Here is a 14,431-nt window from a genome sequence, read left to right on the forward strand (position 1 = left end):
ATATTTCTGAGACCAGCACTGGCCTGTCATGAAGCTATTTAAGTGTACATGTCATGGATAACACCAGTTAGATGACTTCAGTGCTATGTATTGTGCCTTTAGGAACTCACGTTAGCTATAAAATAACAGTGAACTTACACAGTGTTGTATTGGGTTTGTGTGGCAAGGTTTTGGTAGCGGGGTGCTACAGGGGTGGCTTCTGTGAGAAGCTGCTAGAAGCTTCCCATATGTCCGATAGAGCCAATGCCAGCCGGCTCCAAGACAGACCCACCGCTGGCCAAGGCCGAGACAATCAGAGACGGTGGTAGCGCCTCTGTGATAACATATTTAAGAAGGGGGAAAACAACCTGCGCAACTACATCCGGAGAGAGGAGTGAAGAAGAGAAGACAGACATTATTATGTGATTTAAGAGAAAATGCAGGTTCTTTATAGTGTCCTCGGAGTTCAGGGATATGGTTGCAAGGCCCCTTTATCTAACTTAATCCTGGCCCTGCTGACTGGCTTCTTGCCTGAGCTGCAGGCTCAGACATCTGCAGTGGAGACTGGATTGATTGCCATTTAATATACTCTCTGTGGATGAGAACTTACGTCAGGATTTAATCCTATTTAACTGCTTTGGAAAACATGAGAAAATTTTATCATTTTGAGACTGCTCTGTGTTTAGCAAGCTACAAAAAAAGTAAAATATTTAGTGTGGTTTGGAAAGCCTTATCATTCTGTAATGTTGAGCACAGTAATGAGATCATGGGCAGTCAGACTCAGCAAAAAATGTACTGTTACTCTTCTTGTAGCTATAAAGTACAATGCAACACTGGGCAGATCTCCAATCCTCTAGAGTGACTTCTAGAGGATTGTTCAAAGAAAATAATGAAAGGTACATGCAGAGGGATCTTGTGGTATGTCATGCGGAGAGTTGTATTCATGATGTCTTCAGTGTACAGGTAAGTGCAATTGCAAGCAGCCTTATGTGACAAAAACAATCAGAGGAAGACAATGAATTTTACATCTATAAGATGAATTTCATGCATGGTGTAATCAATGATTTACATTTTTCAAATCCCCCACAACTGGAAAATACTGAGTGCATCACTTGCTTTCTATATTATTATTATTAATACTACTACTATTTTACTTTATTTCAATTATTAAACTGTCTTTATATCAACCCACAAGTTTTCTCACTTTTACCCTTCCGATTCTCTCCCCCATCCCACCGTGGGGGGAGTTGAGCGAGTGGCTGTGTGGTGCTTAGTTGCTGGCTAGGGTTAAACCACGACAGTCCTTTCTGGCACCCAATGTGGGACACAAAGGGTTTGAGATAATAACAGATTAACAAGTGTGTATTAAGGAATTTACATCTGTTAACAGTTGCCAGTCAAAATATTGATTCATCTGTTCTCAATCTTAGTTCATCTGATCTACGCCATGCTCCTTTTTTTGCTGTACATGGTAAAGACTGGTGTTGGTTTTTGCAGTTTGCTGTGCTCTGCAGTGATTAGTGATGTTTTGCCTGGGAGATTTGTTATTAAAACACTGGCCTTGAGCACTATTTGGTATCTGGGGTTTGTACTGAAGCCATTACTGTACTTCAGGTACCACCTTATGGAGAGGATTAGCAATTATACCTCTTCCTCTGAGAGGTTTTTGTGGAGGAAATACAGAACAGTACCTTTGCTACCTTCTTCTATGATGTTTCCTCCTTCATTACAATAACTTTTCAGTATCTTGAACATCCTTGGGCGGTTAAGATACTTCTATTGCTATTTCTTGGGAATACTGTTTCGGTTTTGTTTCAGTTTTGTCTAAGGTTAATAAACAATTTAAGAATATCATCCAGAGATCTGCCCCAAGGCTGGAGAGTTATGAGTGGCAGGGTGCGTGGGATAGCATGGGCAAGTACCTAGGGCAGTGGGCACCTCCAGTGTTTTGTAACTTCACCCCTGAACAAGTGCAGAATCCTGAAGAATTAGTAAAGTATTTGGAAAAACTATGTTGTCACCCTGGCAACTCCAGAGAGACACAACTCATTGCAACATGCTGGGGACTGGCCCATGCTTATAGAGCCCTGTTCAACACTATTCAGTACACTCAAGGGAAAGAGAAGGTGTCTGGATCTGACGACAAAGCAACAGGCACTGGGGCTACTCCAACCCCAGCGACAGGCAATGCGGCTACTCCAGGGAACCAACCCATGCCGGTATCAGTCACCCCTATACATGAGAAGAAATCTTGGAAGCGAAAGTCAGCTCGTTTAGAAAGAGATGATGAAAATACAGGGCTATCACAAGGAGAGGAGGAGGAAGAACTTGTAAACGAGACGGAAACCACTGGAACCTTAACTTTGAGTGAGCTGCAAGATATGTAAAAAGATTTCAGTCGTCATCCAGGCAAGCACATAATCACCTGGCTGCTCCAATGCTGGGATAACGGGGCCAGTAGCCTGGATTTAGAGGGTAAGGAAGCCAAACAGCTGGGATCCTTTTCTAGGGAAGGGGGCATTGACAAAGTGATTGGAAAAGGAGCACAAGCCCTTAGCCTCTGGAGGCAAATACAGTCAGGTATAAAGGAAAGAAATCCCTTCGAGGAAGATGTTATATATCGCCCGGTCAAATGGACCACCACAGAAAGAGGTATCCAGTACCTGAGGGAATTAGGCGTGCTGGAGGTGATTTATAGTGACCTGAATGATGAGCAGTTACCCAAAGATCCCGATGAAGTCAGGTGCACACGACCCATGTGGAGGAAGGTGGTACAGAATGCAACAGCATTGTATGCCAACTCGTTGGCAATACTGGCCTGGAAAGATGAAGAGGCACCAACGGTGGATGAAGCGGCTAGCTGACTCCGTGAATACGAAGAAAGTATCTCTTCCTCCCTTCTCTTGGCTGTAGAGAAACTGTCCCGGGAGGTCGAGCAACTCAGAGACAATAGGTCCTACTTTCCACCTATATGGACCTATATCTCAGCCATTAGGAGTCAGTGTTCTTATGCTCAAGAGAAAGGATATAGAGGGTACACATCAAGGGCCACCCTGTGGTTTTACCTGCATGACCATAGCAGAGGACATGAGGAAGTGGGATGGAAAATCTACCTTGACCATAGAGGCATGGGTACGTGAGTTGCAAGGAAAAATAATCACAAAAGAGGGTTCTCCCACAAAAACTGCTGCTCCAGTTTCCAGTGGGCAGTTCCCCAGACAGAGTACAAGGGCTGATCTTACCCCTGATCTCAGTAAAGGGACTTCTGATTCATATTTACAAGAAGTGAGTAACGAATACTATGACGAGGACTAGAGGGGCCCTGCCTCCAGCCAGGTGGAGGAAAGGGACAACCGGGTTTACTGGACTGTGTGGATTCGATGGCCTGGAACGTCAGACCCACAGGAGTAGAAGGCCCTAGTGGACACCGGTACACAATGTACCCTAATGCCATCAAACTATAGAGGGGCAGAACCCATTTGTATTTCTGGAGTGACAGGGGGATCCCAACAGCTAACTGTACTGGAGGCCGAAGTGAGCCTAACCGGGAATGAGTGGCAGAAGCACCCAGTTTTGTGACTGGCCCAGATGCTCCGTGCATCCTTGGCATAGACTACCTCAGGAGAGGGTATTTCAAGGACCCAAAAGGGTACCGGTGGGCTTTTGGTATAGCTGCCTTGGAGACGGAGGAAATTAAACAGCTGTCCACCTTGCCCGGTCTCTCAGAGGACTCTTCTATTGTGGGGTTGCAGGGCAGGATATTAAAAATGTGCTCTACACTGCAGCTGGGGAGAATGGCCCTACCTGGAGCCTCTGGCAGAAAGCACCAGGGGAGACTCGAGGTCGACCCCTAGGGTTTTGGAGTCGGGGATACAGAGGATCCGAAGCCCGCTATACTCCAACTGAGAAAGAGATACTGGCAGCATATGAAGGGGTTCGAGCTGCTTCGGAAGTGGTTGGTACTGAAGCACAGCTCCTGCTGGCACCCCGACTGCCGGTGTTGGGCTGGATGTTCAAAGGGAGGGTCCCCTCTACACATCATGCAACTGACGCTACGTGGAGTAAGTGGGTTGCACTAATCACACAACGGGCTCGAACAGGAAACCCCAGTCGCCCAGGAATCTTGGAAGTGATCATGGACTGGCCAGAAGGAAAAAACTTCACAATATCACCAGAGGAGGAGGTGACAGGTGCTGAGGAGGCTCCACTGTATAATAAACTGCCAGAAAATGAGAAGCAATATGCTCTGTTTACTGATGGATCTTTTTGTACTGTAGGAAAGCACCAGAGATGGAAAGCTGCTGTATGGAGCCCTACATGGCAAGTTGCAGAAACTGCTGAAGGAGAATGTGAATCGAACCAATATGCAGAAGTAAAGGCCATCCAGCTGGCTTTAGATATTGCTGAACGAGAAAAGTGGCCAGTCCTTTATCTCTATACTGACTCATGGATGGTGGCAAATGCCCTGTGGGGGTGGTTGCAGCAATGGAAGCAGAGCAACTGGCAGCACAGAGGCAAACCCATCTGGGCCGCCGCACTCTGGCAAGATATTGCTGCCCGGGTAGAGAACCTGGTTGTAAAAGTATGTCACATAGATGCTTGCATATGCAGGAGTCGGGCCCCTGAAGAACATCAAAACAACCAGCAGGTGGATCAGGCTGCTGAGTTTGAAGTGGCTCAGGTGGATCTGGACTGGCAACATAAGGGTGAATTATTTATAGCTTGGTGGGCCCATGACACCTCAGGCCATCAAGGAAGAGATGCAACATATAGATGGGGGGTGGACTTAACCATGGACAGTATTGCACAGGTTATTCATGAATGTGAAACATGTACTGCAATCAAGCAAGCCAAGCAGTTCAAGCCCCTCGGGTACAGTGAACGATGGCTGAAATATAAATATGGGGAGGCCTGGCAGGTTGATTACATCACGCTCCCACAGACCCGCCAAGGCAAGCGCCATGTGCTCACCATGGTGGAAGCAACCACTGGGTGGTTGGAAACATATCCCGTGCCCCATGCCACTGCCCGGAACACCCTCCTGGGCCTTGAAAAGCAAGTCCTGTGGCGACATGGCACCCCAGAAAGAATTGAGTCAGACAACGGGACTCATTTCCGAAACAACCTCATAGATACCTGGGCCAAAGAGCACGGCATTGAGTGGGTGTATCACATCCCCTATCATGCACCAGCCTCTGGGAAAATCAAATGATACAGTGCACTGTTAAAGACTACCCTGAGAGCAATGGGTGGTGGGACATTCAAACATTGGGATACACATTTAGCAAAAGCTACCTGATTAGTCAACACTAGGGGATCTGCCAATCGAGCTGGCCCTGCCCAATCAAAACTTTTACGTACTGTGAAAGGAGATAAAGTCCCTGTAGTGCACATAAAAAATATGCTGGGGAAGACAATCTGGGTTACTTCCCCCTCGGGCAACAGGAAACCCATTAATAGGACTGCTTTTGCTCAAGGACCTGGGTGCACTTAGTGGGTAATGCGAAAGGATGGGGAAGTCCAGCGTGTACCTCAAGGGGATTTGATTTTGGGTCTAAATAGCCAATGAACTGAATTGTATGATGTTAATTGCTATATAATACTATATAATATGTCATCACTACTATGGTTGCTATATGCCACATCGGTGGTATTACAGTAAGAATCACCCAGATTAATGAGGAATTAACTTTGATGAAACCGAGCAAAGTGCAGCAGTGTTGGAACGAGAACTGGCTTCAGCATGCAACAATCCAACACCGCACACCACCTCTCCTGCTCTGAAAGTCTGTGATGACAGTTGGAACCCAAAGTCATGGACTAAATGAACTCAATGGACGTTTTAGAGGGATGGCCCATAGATGAAGGGAATGATATCTGTGTGCATATATCAAAAGACAGGAAAAGTGGTGGTGATTAACTGGAATTTTTTGGAAAGTGTAGGACCCGGGCATGACGTAGATGGTATAGAATAAGGGGTGGATCCTGTCCTGATTTTGGCTGGGATGGAGTTAATTTCCTTCCTAGTAGCTGGCATAGTGCTGTGTTTTGGATTTAGGATGAGAAGAATGTTGATAACACACTGATGTTTTAGTCGTTGCTAAGTACTGCTTATGCTAGTCAAGGACTTTTCAGCTTCCCATGCTCTGCCAGGTGCACAAGAAACTGGGAGGGGGCACAGCCACGATAGTTGATCCAAACTGGCCAAAGGGATATGACACATGTCATCATGCTCAGTATATAAACTGGGGGGGGTTGGCCAGGGGGCAGCGATTGCTGCTTGGGGACTGGCTGGGTGTCGTTTGGCAGGTGGTGAGCTGTTGTATCACTTGGGTTTTTTTCTCCCTGGGTTTTGTTTCTCTCTCTCTCTCGTTGTTCTCATTTTCATTACAATTTTTATTAATATTACTATTTTTATTATTATTGTTATCATTTTATTTCAGTTATTAAACTGTTCTTATCTCAACCCACGAGTTTTCTTACTTTTGCCTTTCCTATTCTCACCGGGGGGGAGGGTACTCACCTGAGCGGCTGTGTGGTGCTTCGTTGCCGACAGGGGCTAAACCACAACAGAGGTATAATAGGAACACAGATATAGAAGTAGGACTCTTGTCAGCTTAGACAAACCCAAGTTTTGGTACCTTAGGGATGAGGAGACCATGAGCATTCTGAAGAATCATGCCTGGCTGGCTCCCAACTGGAAAGGGAGAGTGCTGGGAGAGCAACAATGGCTGCAGCGGCCGTCTTGGTCCCTCCCTCGGGGAGCAGTGAGGATCCTGCAGCAGGCTGTGCCACTGGGAAGCAGAGGTCAGCTGTTCAGGCAGCACATATTCCAAGTCCATATGCAGATATACGCATGCATGTACAGTACACAGAGAGACAGGGCTGCCTTTTCCTGGAGCTGCCATCCCAGTCTGCTGCCTGCTCTCTGCCCACCTTCCCACCAGCGTGGAGCCCTTGAAAATTCAGCCAAGTGACTCTAACAGTACATAATCAAGGTCTTGCACTTTAGACGACACTAATTCCATTTGGTTTTAAGAAACACCATCAGAAAGTTTTTCATGTCAAAGGGTTTAGAAAGCAAAGGATTTAAGAGCATAGAACATAGGAAATATCTTGCTGTTCTTGTTATTTGTTGTTGGCTAGAGGCAACATTTTCATGATCCCAACTGTTCTAGTACCTCTGTTTACAACAATGGACTTTATTTTCCAACAGCAAACAGCAGTTTGTTGTCAGCAGCAAAAACAGAAGAATAACATTCAATGTGAAATTGAGAATTAAAAAGGAAAATGCATATAACACCAGAATCCAGGCTACATTTTCAGACAACTTGTTTTTTGCTTCATCATCTTTACCGGTACATAGTACCCATCCTCACTGTTTCTGTTATTGCCACTGATTTTCCAGCTTCTCAGAGAATTTTTTTCTTTCTTTCTAGTAGTGCCTATCCCAGGAAAGGAGAATGTGTGTGCAAAACTCTCTCCCAATTTATTTTCCTGGATACCAGAATTATTCCCTTCGGCATATCAGTTTGTTTAGGTCAAGGAGAGACACTGCCAACTCAGCATAAAAGTTGGCAACCTATCAAGTTTGACATCACCTCAGTATTTCAGTCATCTTTTCCTCACTTTAGACCTTGGCACCCACATCTTGTGCTTGACTCCCAACAACATGCCTGAATGCAGTTGCTGTGCCACAGGGAATTTGTATTTGATAAATCAAGCATGCAGCATCGATGCGGCCTTAAAGCACAAACTTTGGATCTAGAAATACTTTTACTGCCAAGGCCATGTATTCTAGCTAATCAGATTGAAATGATTGCTATACCAGAAGCTCTTCTAATGAATTTTGTCTTAGAAAAGGGAAAAGGAAGGAATTATAAAGACTATTTTGGGGAGTGCAGTAAATCTATAATCTCAACTGTTGCTCCCAAACAATTCATGTAGGATGAAATTCAGACTTCAGTGTTTGGCCTATGCAGTCAGGCTGCTACTGGAGAGGTGCGTGATAATCCCAGGGGTGAAATCCAGAGCAATACCTATACTGAAGGGAGAGGAGGCATAGGAGCATTCATCACTGCCCAAGAGCAGCATTTTCCTGAACAATGAACTGGAAGTACTCCACACAGAGCGCTGAGGGTGCCCCTCTACCTCCCCATCCTGTTGCACAGCAAAATTGCTCATTCCACTCATGCCAAAAGACCACACTGGAGCTAGAATTTTATTTTACTTTAAAAGCTCATTTGCTTAGAAGTATTTTAGCCTGCAAGTGAAGCTTTTGACCAAAAATGTGCCTGCTCCAAAGCAGGAAGAAAAGCACAAGCTGAGAATGTATGGGTGTTGTTTTTTTGTAGCATATTTCATGAATGGTAAATGTCTGGTAGGGATGCTTTTAACAAAAGACAGTACATTTTGATGAATTCTTTTCAAAGTGATGATAAAATTGGCTATGGTATATGAGTTTCTTTGATGTAGGATGATGACATGCTAAATATTCTGCAAAGTAGTCAAAAAACCCTTATGTATTGTAGATTTTCCTACAAAACGTACGATAGAGTTTTCCTCTACGCACTAACTTCTACAATGAGAGTACTTAACTAACTCTCAGGTCGTGTAAATACGACTGCAACAGTTCTGTAAAAATGCTGAAAAAAAGCACTGTAGGAGTTAATGCTGTAGGTGACCTGTACTCTCTAGCATGTATTCCTTCTTCCAAGCTCAGCACAAAGTTCTCACAAGATCATTACAGCTCACAAGAAATTGTGTGGGACTGGTCCTTGTCCCACCTTTCTCCTGCCTCTCTTCTAGCCCTACCTCTCTTCACCACCCATCTGCATCTCTAGGAATTACTGCCATAACACCCATTTGTACTGCTCCTTAGTGTAATACAAGTCCTGTTGAATATACAGACTGGGAATTTCCTCTGTTTTATCAAAACCTGATATTAAGATGACTTTTCTGTCTGTTTCCTCTGCAGAGCAATGGGACTGAAGTCTCGTGTCAGACAGGAACAGCACAAAGTACAGTCATTTGCCAGATAAGCTGTCCTGTTTTCAGAACAGGACAACAGGTACAGCTAGCATGTTTAAGTAACCTTGAATGGTACCCAAAAGCTTTTTTTGTTGTTTTCCCCTAAATCTGCATTTACTACTGGTGAGGATTTCTTAGATTTGGCAACAATTAACTTCCCTTTGGGTTTCAGAGGCATTAAAAGAAGCAAACTAAGGGCTAAACTTTTGCGACCCTCTACCATATTAAAGGAAAAAAGGCTCTTGAAGCACATTTGTCCCTAGCCATGATTTTCAAATGCTACTGTAGCTTTGTAACTCTTGGAGGGTGAGGGCTGGGGGCAGAAGCAGAGAGCATCATGTGTAGCCTCCCAGAAACTGAGCACAATTCTTGTCAAACCCCTCCTGCTGCATGAACCAGGGGTAGCTCCCTCTCCTGCTCTGTGAATCTCATCTCTCCAAAAAGCAGCATTGCTTTGAGAGGAGAGGGGTGGCCCACACAGCCCTAGGATAGATAGTATATCCTTTTTCTCATATATACCATAAAACCTGGGATATCCATGGTTTTATGGAAATTAATCCATTATGCCTCTGGGGCAGAACACAAATAGGCTTCCAGCCTCTAACACAGTCAACTGGAGCAATAAGAAACTTGCCAGAGAGAATAGAAACATGAGAGCAGAATGAAGTCCCCATAATCCAGGAGGAAGCAGTTAATGACCTGCTACGCCACCTGGATGCTCACAAGTCTATGGGGCCAGATGGGATCCACCTGAGAGTACTGAGGGAGCTGGCAGAGGAGCTCGCCAAGCCACTCTCCATCATCTATCAGCAGTCCTGGTTAACAGGGGAGGTCCCTGATGACTGGAGGCTTGCCAGTGTTACAGCCATCTACAAGAAGGGCCAGAAAGAGGACCCGGGGAACTGCAGGCCTGTCAGCCTGACCTCGGTGCCTGGAAAGATTATGGAGCAGTTCATCTTGAGTGCACTCAACAGGCATGTGCAGGTCAACCAGGGGATCAGGCCCAGCCAGCATGGGTTTATGAAAGGCAGGTCCTGCTTGACTAACCTGATCTCCTTCTATGATCTGGTGGCCTGCCTAGTGGATGAGGGAAAAGCTGTGCATGTCATTTACCTGGACTTTAGCAAAGCCTTTGACACCATCTCCCGTAGCATTCTCCTTGGGAAGCTGGTGGCTCATGGCTTGGACGGGCGTAGTCTTCACTGGGTAAAAAACTGGCTTGGTGGCCGAGCCCAGAGAGTAATGGTGAATGGAGTTAAATCCAGTTGGCGACCGGTCATAAGCGGTGTTCCCCAGGGCTCAGTTTTGGGGCCAGCCTTGTTTAATATCTTTATGAATGGTCTGGATGAGAGAATTGAGTGTGCCCTCAGTAAGTTTGCAGATGACACCAAACTGGGTGGGAGTGTTGATCTGCTCGAGGGTAGGAAGGCCCTGCAGTGGGACCTGGACAGGCTGAACCAATGGGCCGAGGCCAACTGTATGAGGTTCAACAAGGCCAAGTGCCGGGTCCTGCACTTCGGGCACAACAACCCCATGCAACGCTACAGGCTTGGGGAAGAGTGGCTGGAAAGCTGCCTGGCTGAAAAGGACCTGGGGGTGTTGGTAGACAGCCAGCTGAACATGAGCCAGCAGTGTGCCCAGGTGGCCAAGAAGGCCAACAGCATCCTGGCTTGTATCAGGAATAGTGTGGCCAGCAGGAGCAGGGAGGTGATTGTCCCCCTGTACTCGGCACTGGTGAAGCCGCACCTGGAATACTGTGTCCAGTTTTGGGCCCCTCACTACAAGAAAGACATTGAGGTGCTGGAGTGTGTCCAGAGAAGGGCAACAAAGCTGGTGAAGGGTCTAGAGCACAAGTCTGATGAGGAGCAGCTGAGGGAACTGGGGTTGTTTAGACTGGAGGAGGCTGAGGGGAGACCTTATCACTCTCTACAACTACGTGAAAGGAGGTTGTAGTGAGGTGGGTGTTGGTCTCTTCTCCCATGTAGTTAGCGATAGGACGAGAGGAAATGGCCTCAAGCTGCGTTAGGGCAGGTTTAGATTGGATATTAGGAGAAATTTCTTCACGGAAAGAGTAGTCAAGCATTGGAACAGGCTGCCCAGAGAGGTGGTGGAGTCACCATCCCTGGAAGTGTTCAAAAAATGGGTAGATGTGGCACTTTGTGACATGGTTTAGTAGGCATGGTGGTGTTGGGTTGATGGTTGGACTGATGATCTTAGAGGTCCTTTCCAACCTTAATGATTCCTAGTTTTTACTTTCATTAAAAAATAATCCAGCCACCAAGCCAGGAAACATGAAATTATTACTCTACCCTTAATTGGTTTAGTGGTGGACTTGGTCTTTTCCAACCTAAATGATTCTATGATTCTATGATGTTCGGTGGGCACGGGGGGGAAGCAAAACCAAAAAACCTAATTAGATATAAAAAGTTAAGTTTGTTCTGAATTTTTAATGGCATTGGTCAAGGTGGACCTGTTGGAGTGAATAGAAGAAAAGAGTGAATACAAAGCTTGTGTCAGTGCTATTGTTTAAAAGCAGATTGAATCAAACCTGAACAGCTTTTATTGCAGCTTGTAGCTAGTTATACACCATTTAAAAATGCAAATAGCTAATGTTTATGTAACAATGTCAATTTGTAGGTGAAAGAGAGAACAAAGCAATTCTCTAGTATTAGAAATTACTGAAATACTACACAGAAATAGGTGAATTCAGATACAGAGGACAGTTCTAGATGTTTGCACATATGAATAATTATGTTGTTATTGTGAAGTGCTTTGAATGTTGTGCCATCAACTCATTTATTGTGTGTTCCTTGTCTCTTCCATAGGTATCTTTTGATATTAGTTTTGATTTTAACCTGAAAAATCTTCACAATATGTCAGTTCTAAGTTTCTGTGCATTGAAGTATATAATCATATGAAAGCAAGTTAGGTATTAATACCTTATTTGTATAAAATAATATAACATCCGACTTAAATGTGTTTTGATGAACAGTGAAAGTAAGGAAGAACAAGAACTGGACAACCGGGTCAGCTTATCAACTCTTTTGTGGTATGATGCAGAAATTCACTTCATAACGTATGCTGAATAATGTAAAGAGTTGCTCTCATTTTTCAAAGGCATTTGAATATAGTAAGTCTTGAAAAGCCACTGAAAAGATAGTAAAACTTTATTTTCATTTTGGAAGTCATAAAAAATTCCCACTTCATCAACAACAGCAGAACCTTATGTTCTTCCAATAATCTTACACACAAAAAATTATGGAATGTGTAGTAAGAAATTGTGGATCCATGTTTACCTCTTCACAACTGTTACAGGGGATCAGATGCTCATGTGAATGGAAACAGTATAAAAAACAAACAGTGCTTGTGGTTTTGATAATATAATTAGTATATACTATATAATAAGAGTGGACCTCTGGGCTCAAATGTGATGTTGGATCAAATCTGGAGTTACTGATCAAAACTGAACTAAAGAGCAACAACAAAAAGTAACCAAAATGCCCCAGTTCAAACTCTCAGAAAAGAAATTAAAAAATTAAAAAATAAATACATTTTTATTAACATATCTGCTGAAGCTGAACAAAAAATATAAATGCTTGTTAGCAGTTTGAGATAATGATTTGAACTAAAACCTGAGGTGGCACATGGCAGATCCCCCCTTGCTGCAGCTGTGGTGGCAGTGGGAGCAGCACACCCCACTTTCCCACACACCCAGAGACTCTGGCTCACACCTACCCCTTCCCTCCTGGTGTCAGCCCTTTCCCCTCCCTGTGGAAGGCAGTTAGAGGCTGTTGCAAGAGGGATCCTTTACCCTGGGAAGGGCAGTTTGTAAGCAGAGCCAGATGGGTGGCCAGGGGGAGAAAGACAGATAAAAATCCCTTTAAGACTGATCTTTATTTCATGCCATTGAAACCTCTTATCTTCAGCCCTGGAAACTCCCAGTGATCTGGGATGCACTGAAACAGTAATTAGTCTGTTAATGTTCCAAACAAGAATAACTTCAGTTACAGTTTAACTTAAATTAGAACTGAAACAAAAATACGCTGGTCTGACTCTTGGATCAAGATAGGATATTTTACTTTTCATCAAAGAAAAGATTTGTTTATCTTTCCCAATTACTGAATTTGTAGGATAAACTATATGTAGTTATTCTATTCTATGATTTGATGCACTTGGTCACCAGTTCTTGGTGGAAAAAATGCTTTTGCATCCTGAAGCATTCCAAAATTTGTAAACATAAACTGGTAGAAAATAAATAGTAATTATTCAAAGAATGACAGAAATGTGAAAAAGAGGAAGCTGCTTAAAAATGCACAGCAACGATGAATTCAGGAAATGAATATTCAAAGACCACCGTAACTACAAGAACTTTTGCATGCAATGACTTAAGCTGGAATAGGGAACACAGTACAGAAGCTGAGCTTAATAACCTGCTTGGCAACAGCAGTTTTGAAATATTCGGAGGCCCTGGATTCACTGCAGCTGGGTGTATCAATTCTGGAGTTGTGCAGAATTTTTCAGATTATTTTAATTGCTGAAAAGCACTTGAGTCAGCGAAGTGAGTTGTTTCAACTCTCTGAGAAAGTTGCATGAGACTTCAGGAGAAGCAGAGTGTTTGTTACTAAAGCTAGCAGCTGCACAGAGATTACAGGAGCATCTGACTAGGTGGCTAGCACAGCAACTTAAGCAGCCTCCTAGGAAACTGAGATGGTGCAAACTTGAATCAGCAAATTTAATTAGCTGAGAAATATGAACAGAAACTCAGTGCTTCAGAAAAGGCCAGGTACAGAGTCTATAACAGAGTTACTCGAGGAAAAACAGGGTTTTGAATTCAGGTGCATCTCCTGAATATGAGAAAATGTAATTTCATATGCAAGTCAAGGCATGAAGGAATCCCTACAGCCAGAAAAGGATTAGTTATTCTTGAAGATGAATCAATTTAAAAGAACTAAAGGAAGTACACATTACGCTAAGGTACAATTTTAAATGCTTCCCTTGGAGTTAGCTCATTTTTACACTCTCTTCCACTTAGGAAATATCTATCTGGAGATAGTTGTTTCTTGAGGCAGGTAATTTAGCCAAGAAGCAACCTCTTAAAATACAAGGGTTGAGAAAAAAAAAGTGTTGTCTTGCTGAAGTGAGGCTTTTCTAGGGAAAATCTCCTAATCTGAGTTTCCAGGAGAAGAGGTGGGAATCTTACTAGTGACTCCTGCAAGGACAAGAAAGCTGATACTGTGCATCCTGGAAGGACTGGAGATTTGAGCAATAAAGAAGCAGGAAATGCTTCACGCAGGTTTTCCTAGGAGTCCTTGAAAGGAGGCCCTTCAAGGAAAGGGCCCACGGGAGGAAGCATGGAGGACTGAAAAGGATCCACGAGATGGAGGAGTACAACTGATCAGGAAGCACTTCTGTGAGACTGCAC

At 44.1% G+C, this 14,431-nt stretch overlaps 1 protein-coding gene across 1 annotated transcript in view; it reads left to right on the forward strand.

Annotated features, from left to right (window-relative positions):
• LOC142596440 (integrin alpha-2-like) overlaps positions 1 to 14,431 on the forward strand; it is a 75,525-nt gene that overhangs the window by 47,675 nt on the left and 13,419 nt on the right. Inside the window, 8 exon segments of the mRNA XM_075725537.1 lie at positions 793 to 814; positions 816 to 942; positions 2,085 to 2,309; positions 4,257 to 4,351; positions 7,196 to 7,337; positions 8,957 to 9,049; positions 11,835 to 11,911; positions 12,002 to 12,085. Of these exon segments, the coding sequence (XP_075581652.1) occupies positions 793 to 814; positions 816 to 942; positions 2,085 to 2,309; positions 4,257 to 4,351; positions 7,196 to 7,337; positions 8,957 to 9,049; positions 11,835 to 11,911; positions 12,002 to 12,085 (865 nt within the window).

Source organism: Pelecanus crispus, chromosome W (assembly GCF_030463565.1).
Source record: "Pelecanus crispus isolate bPelCri1 chromosome W, bPelCri1.pri, whole genome shotgun sequence".
Classification (NCBI taxonomy): domain Eukaryota; kingdom Metazoa; phylum Chordata; class Aves; order Pelecaniformes; family Pelecanidae; genus Pelecanus; species Pelecanus crispus.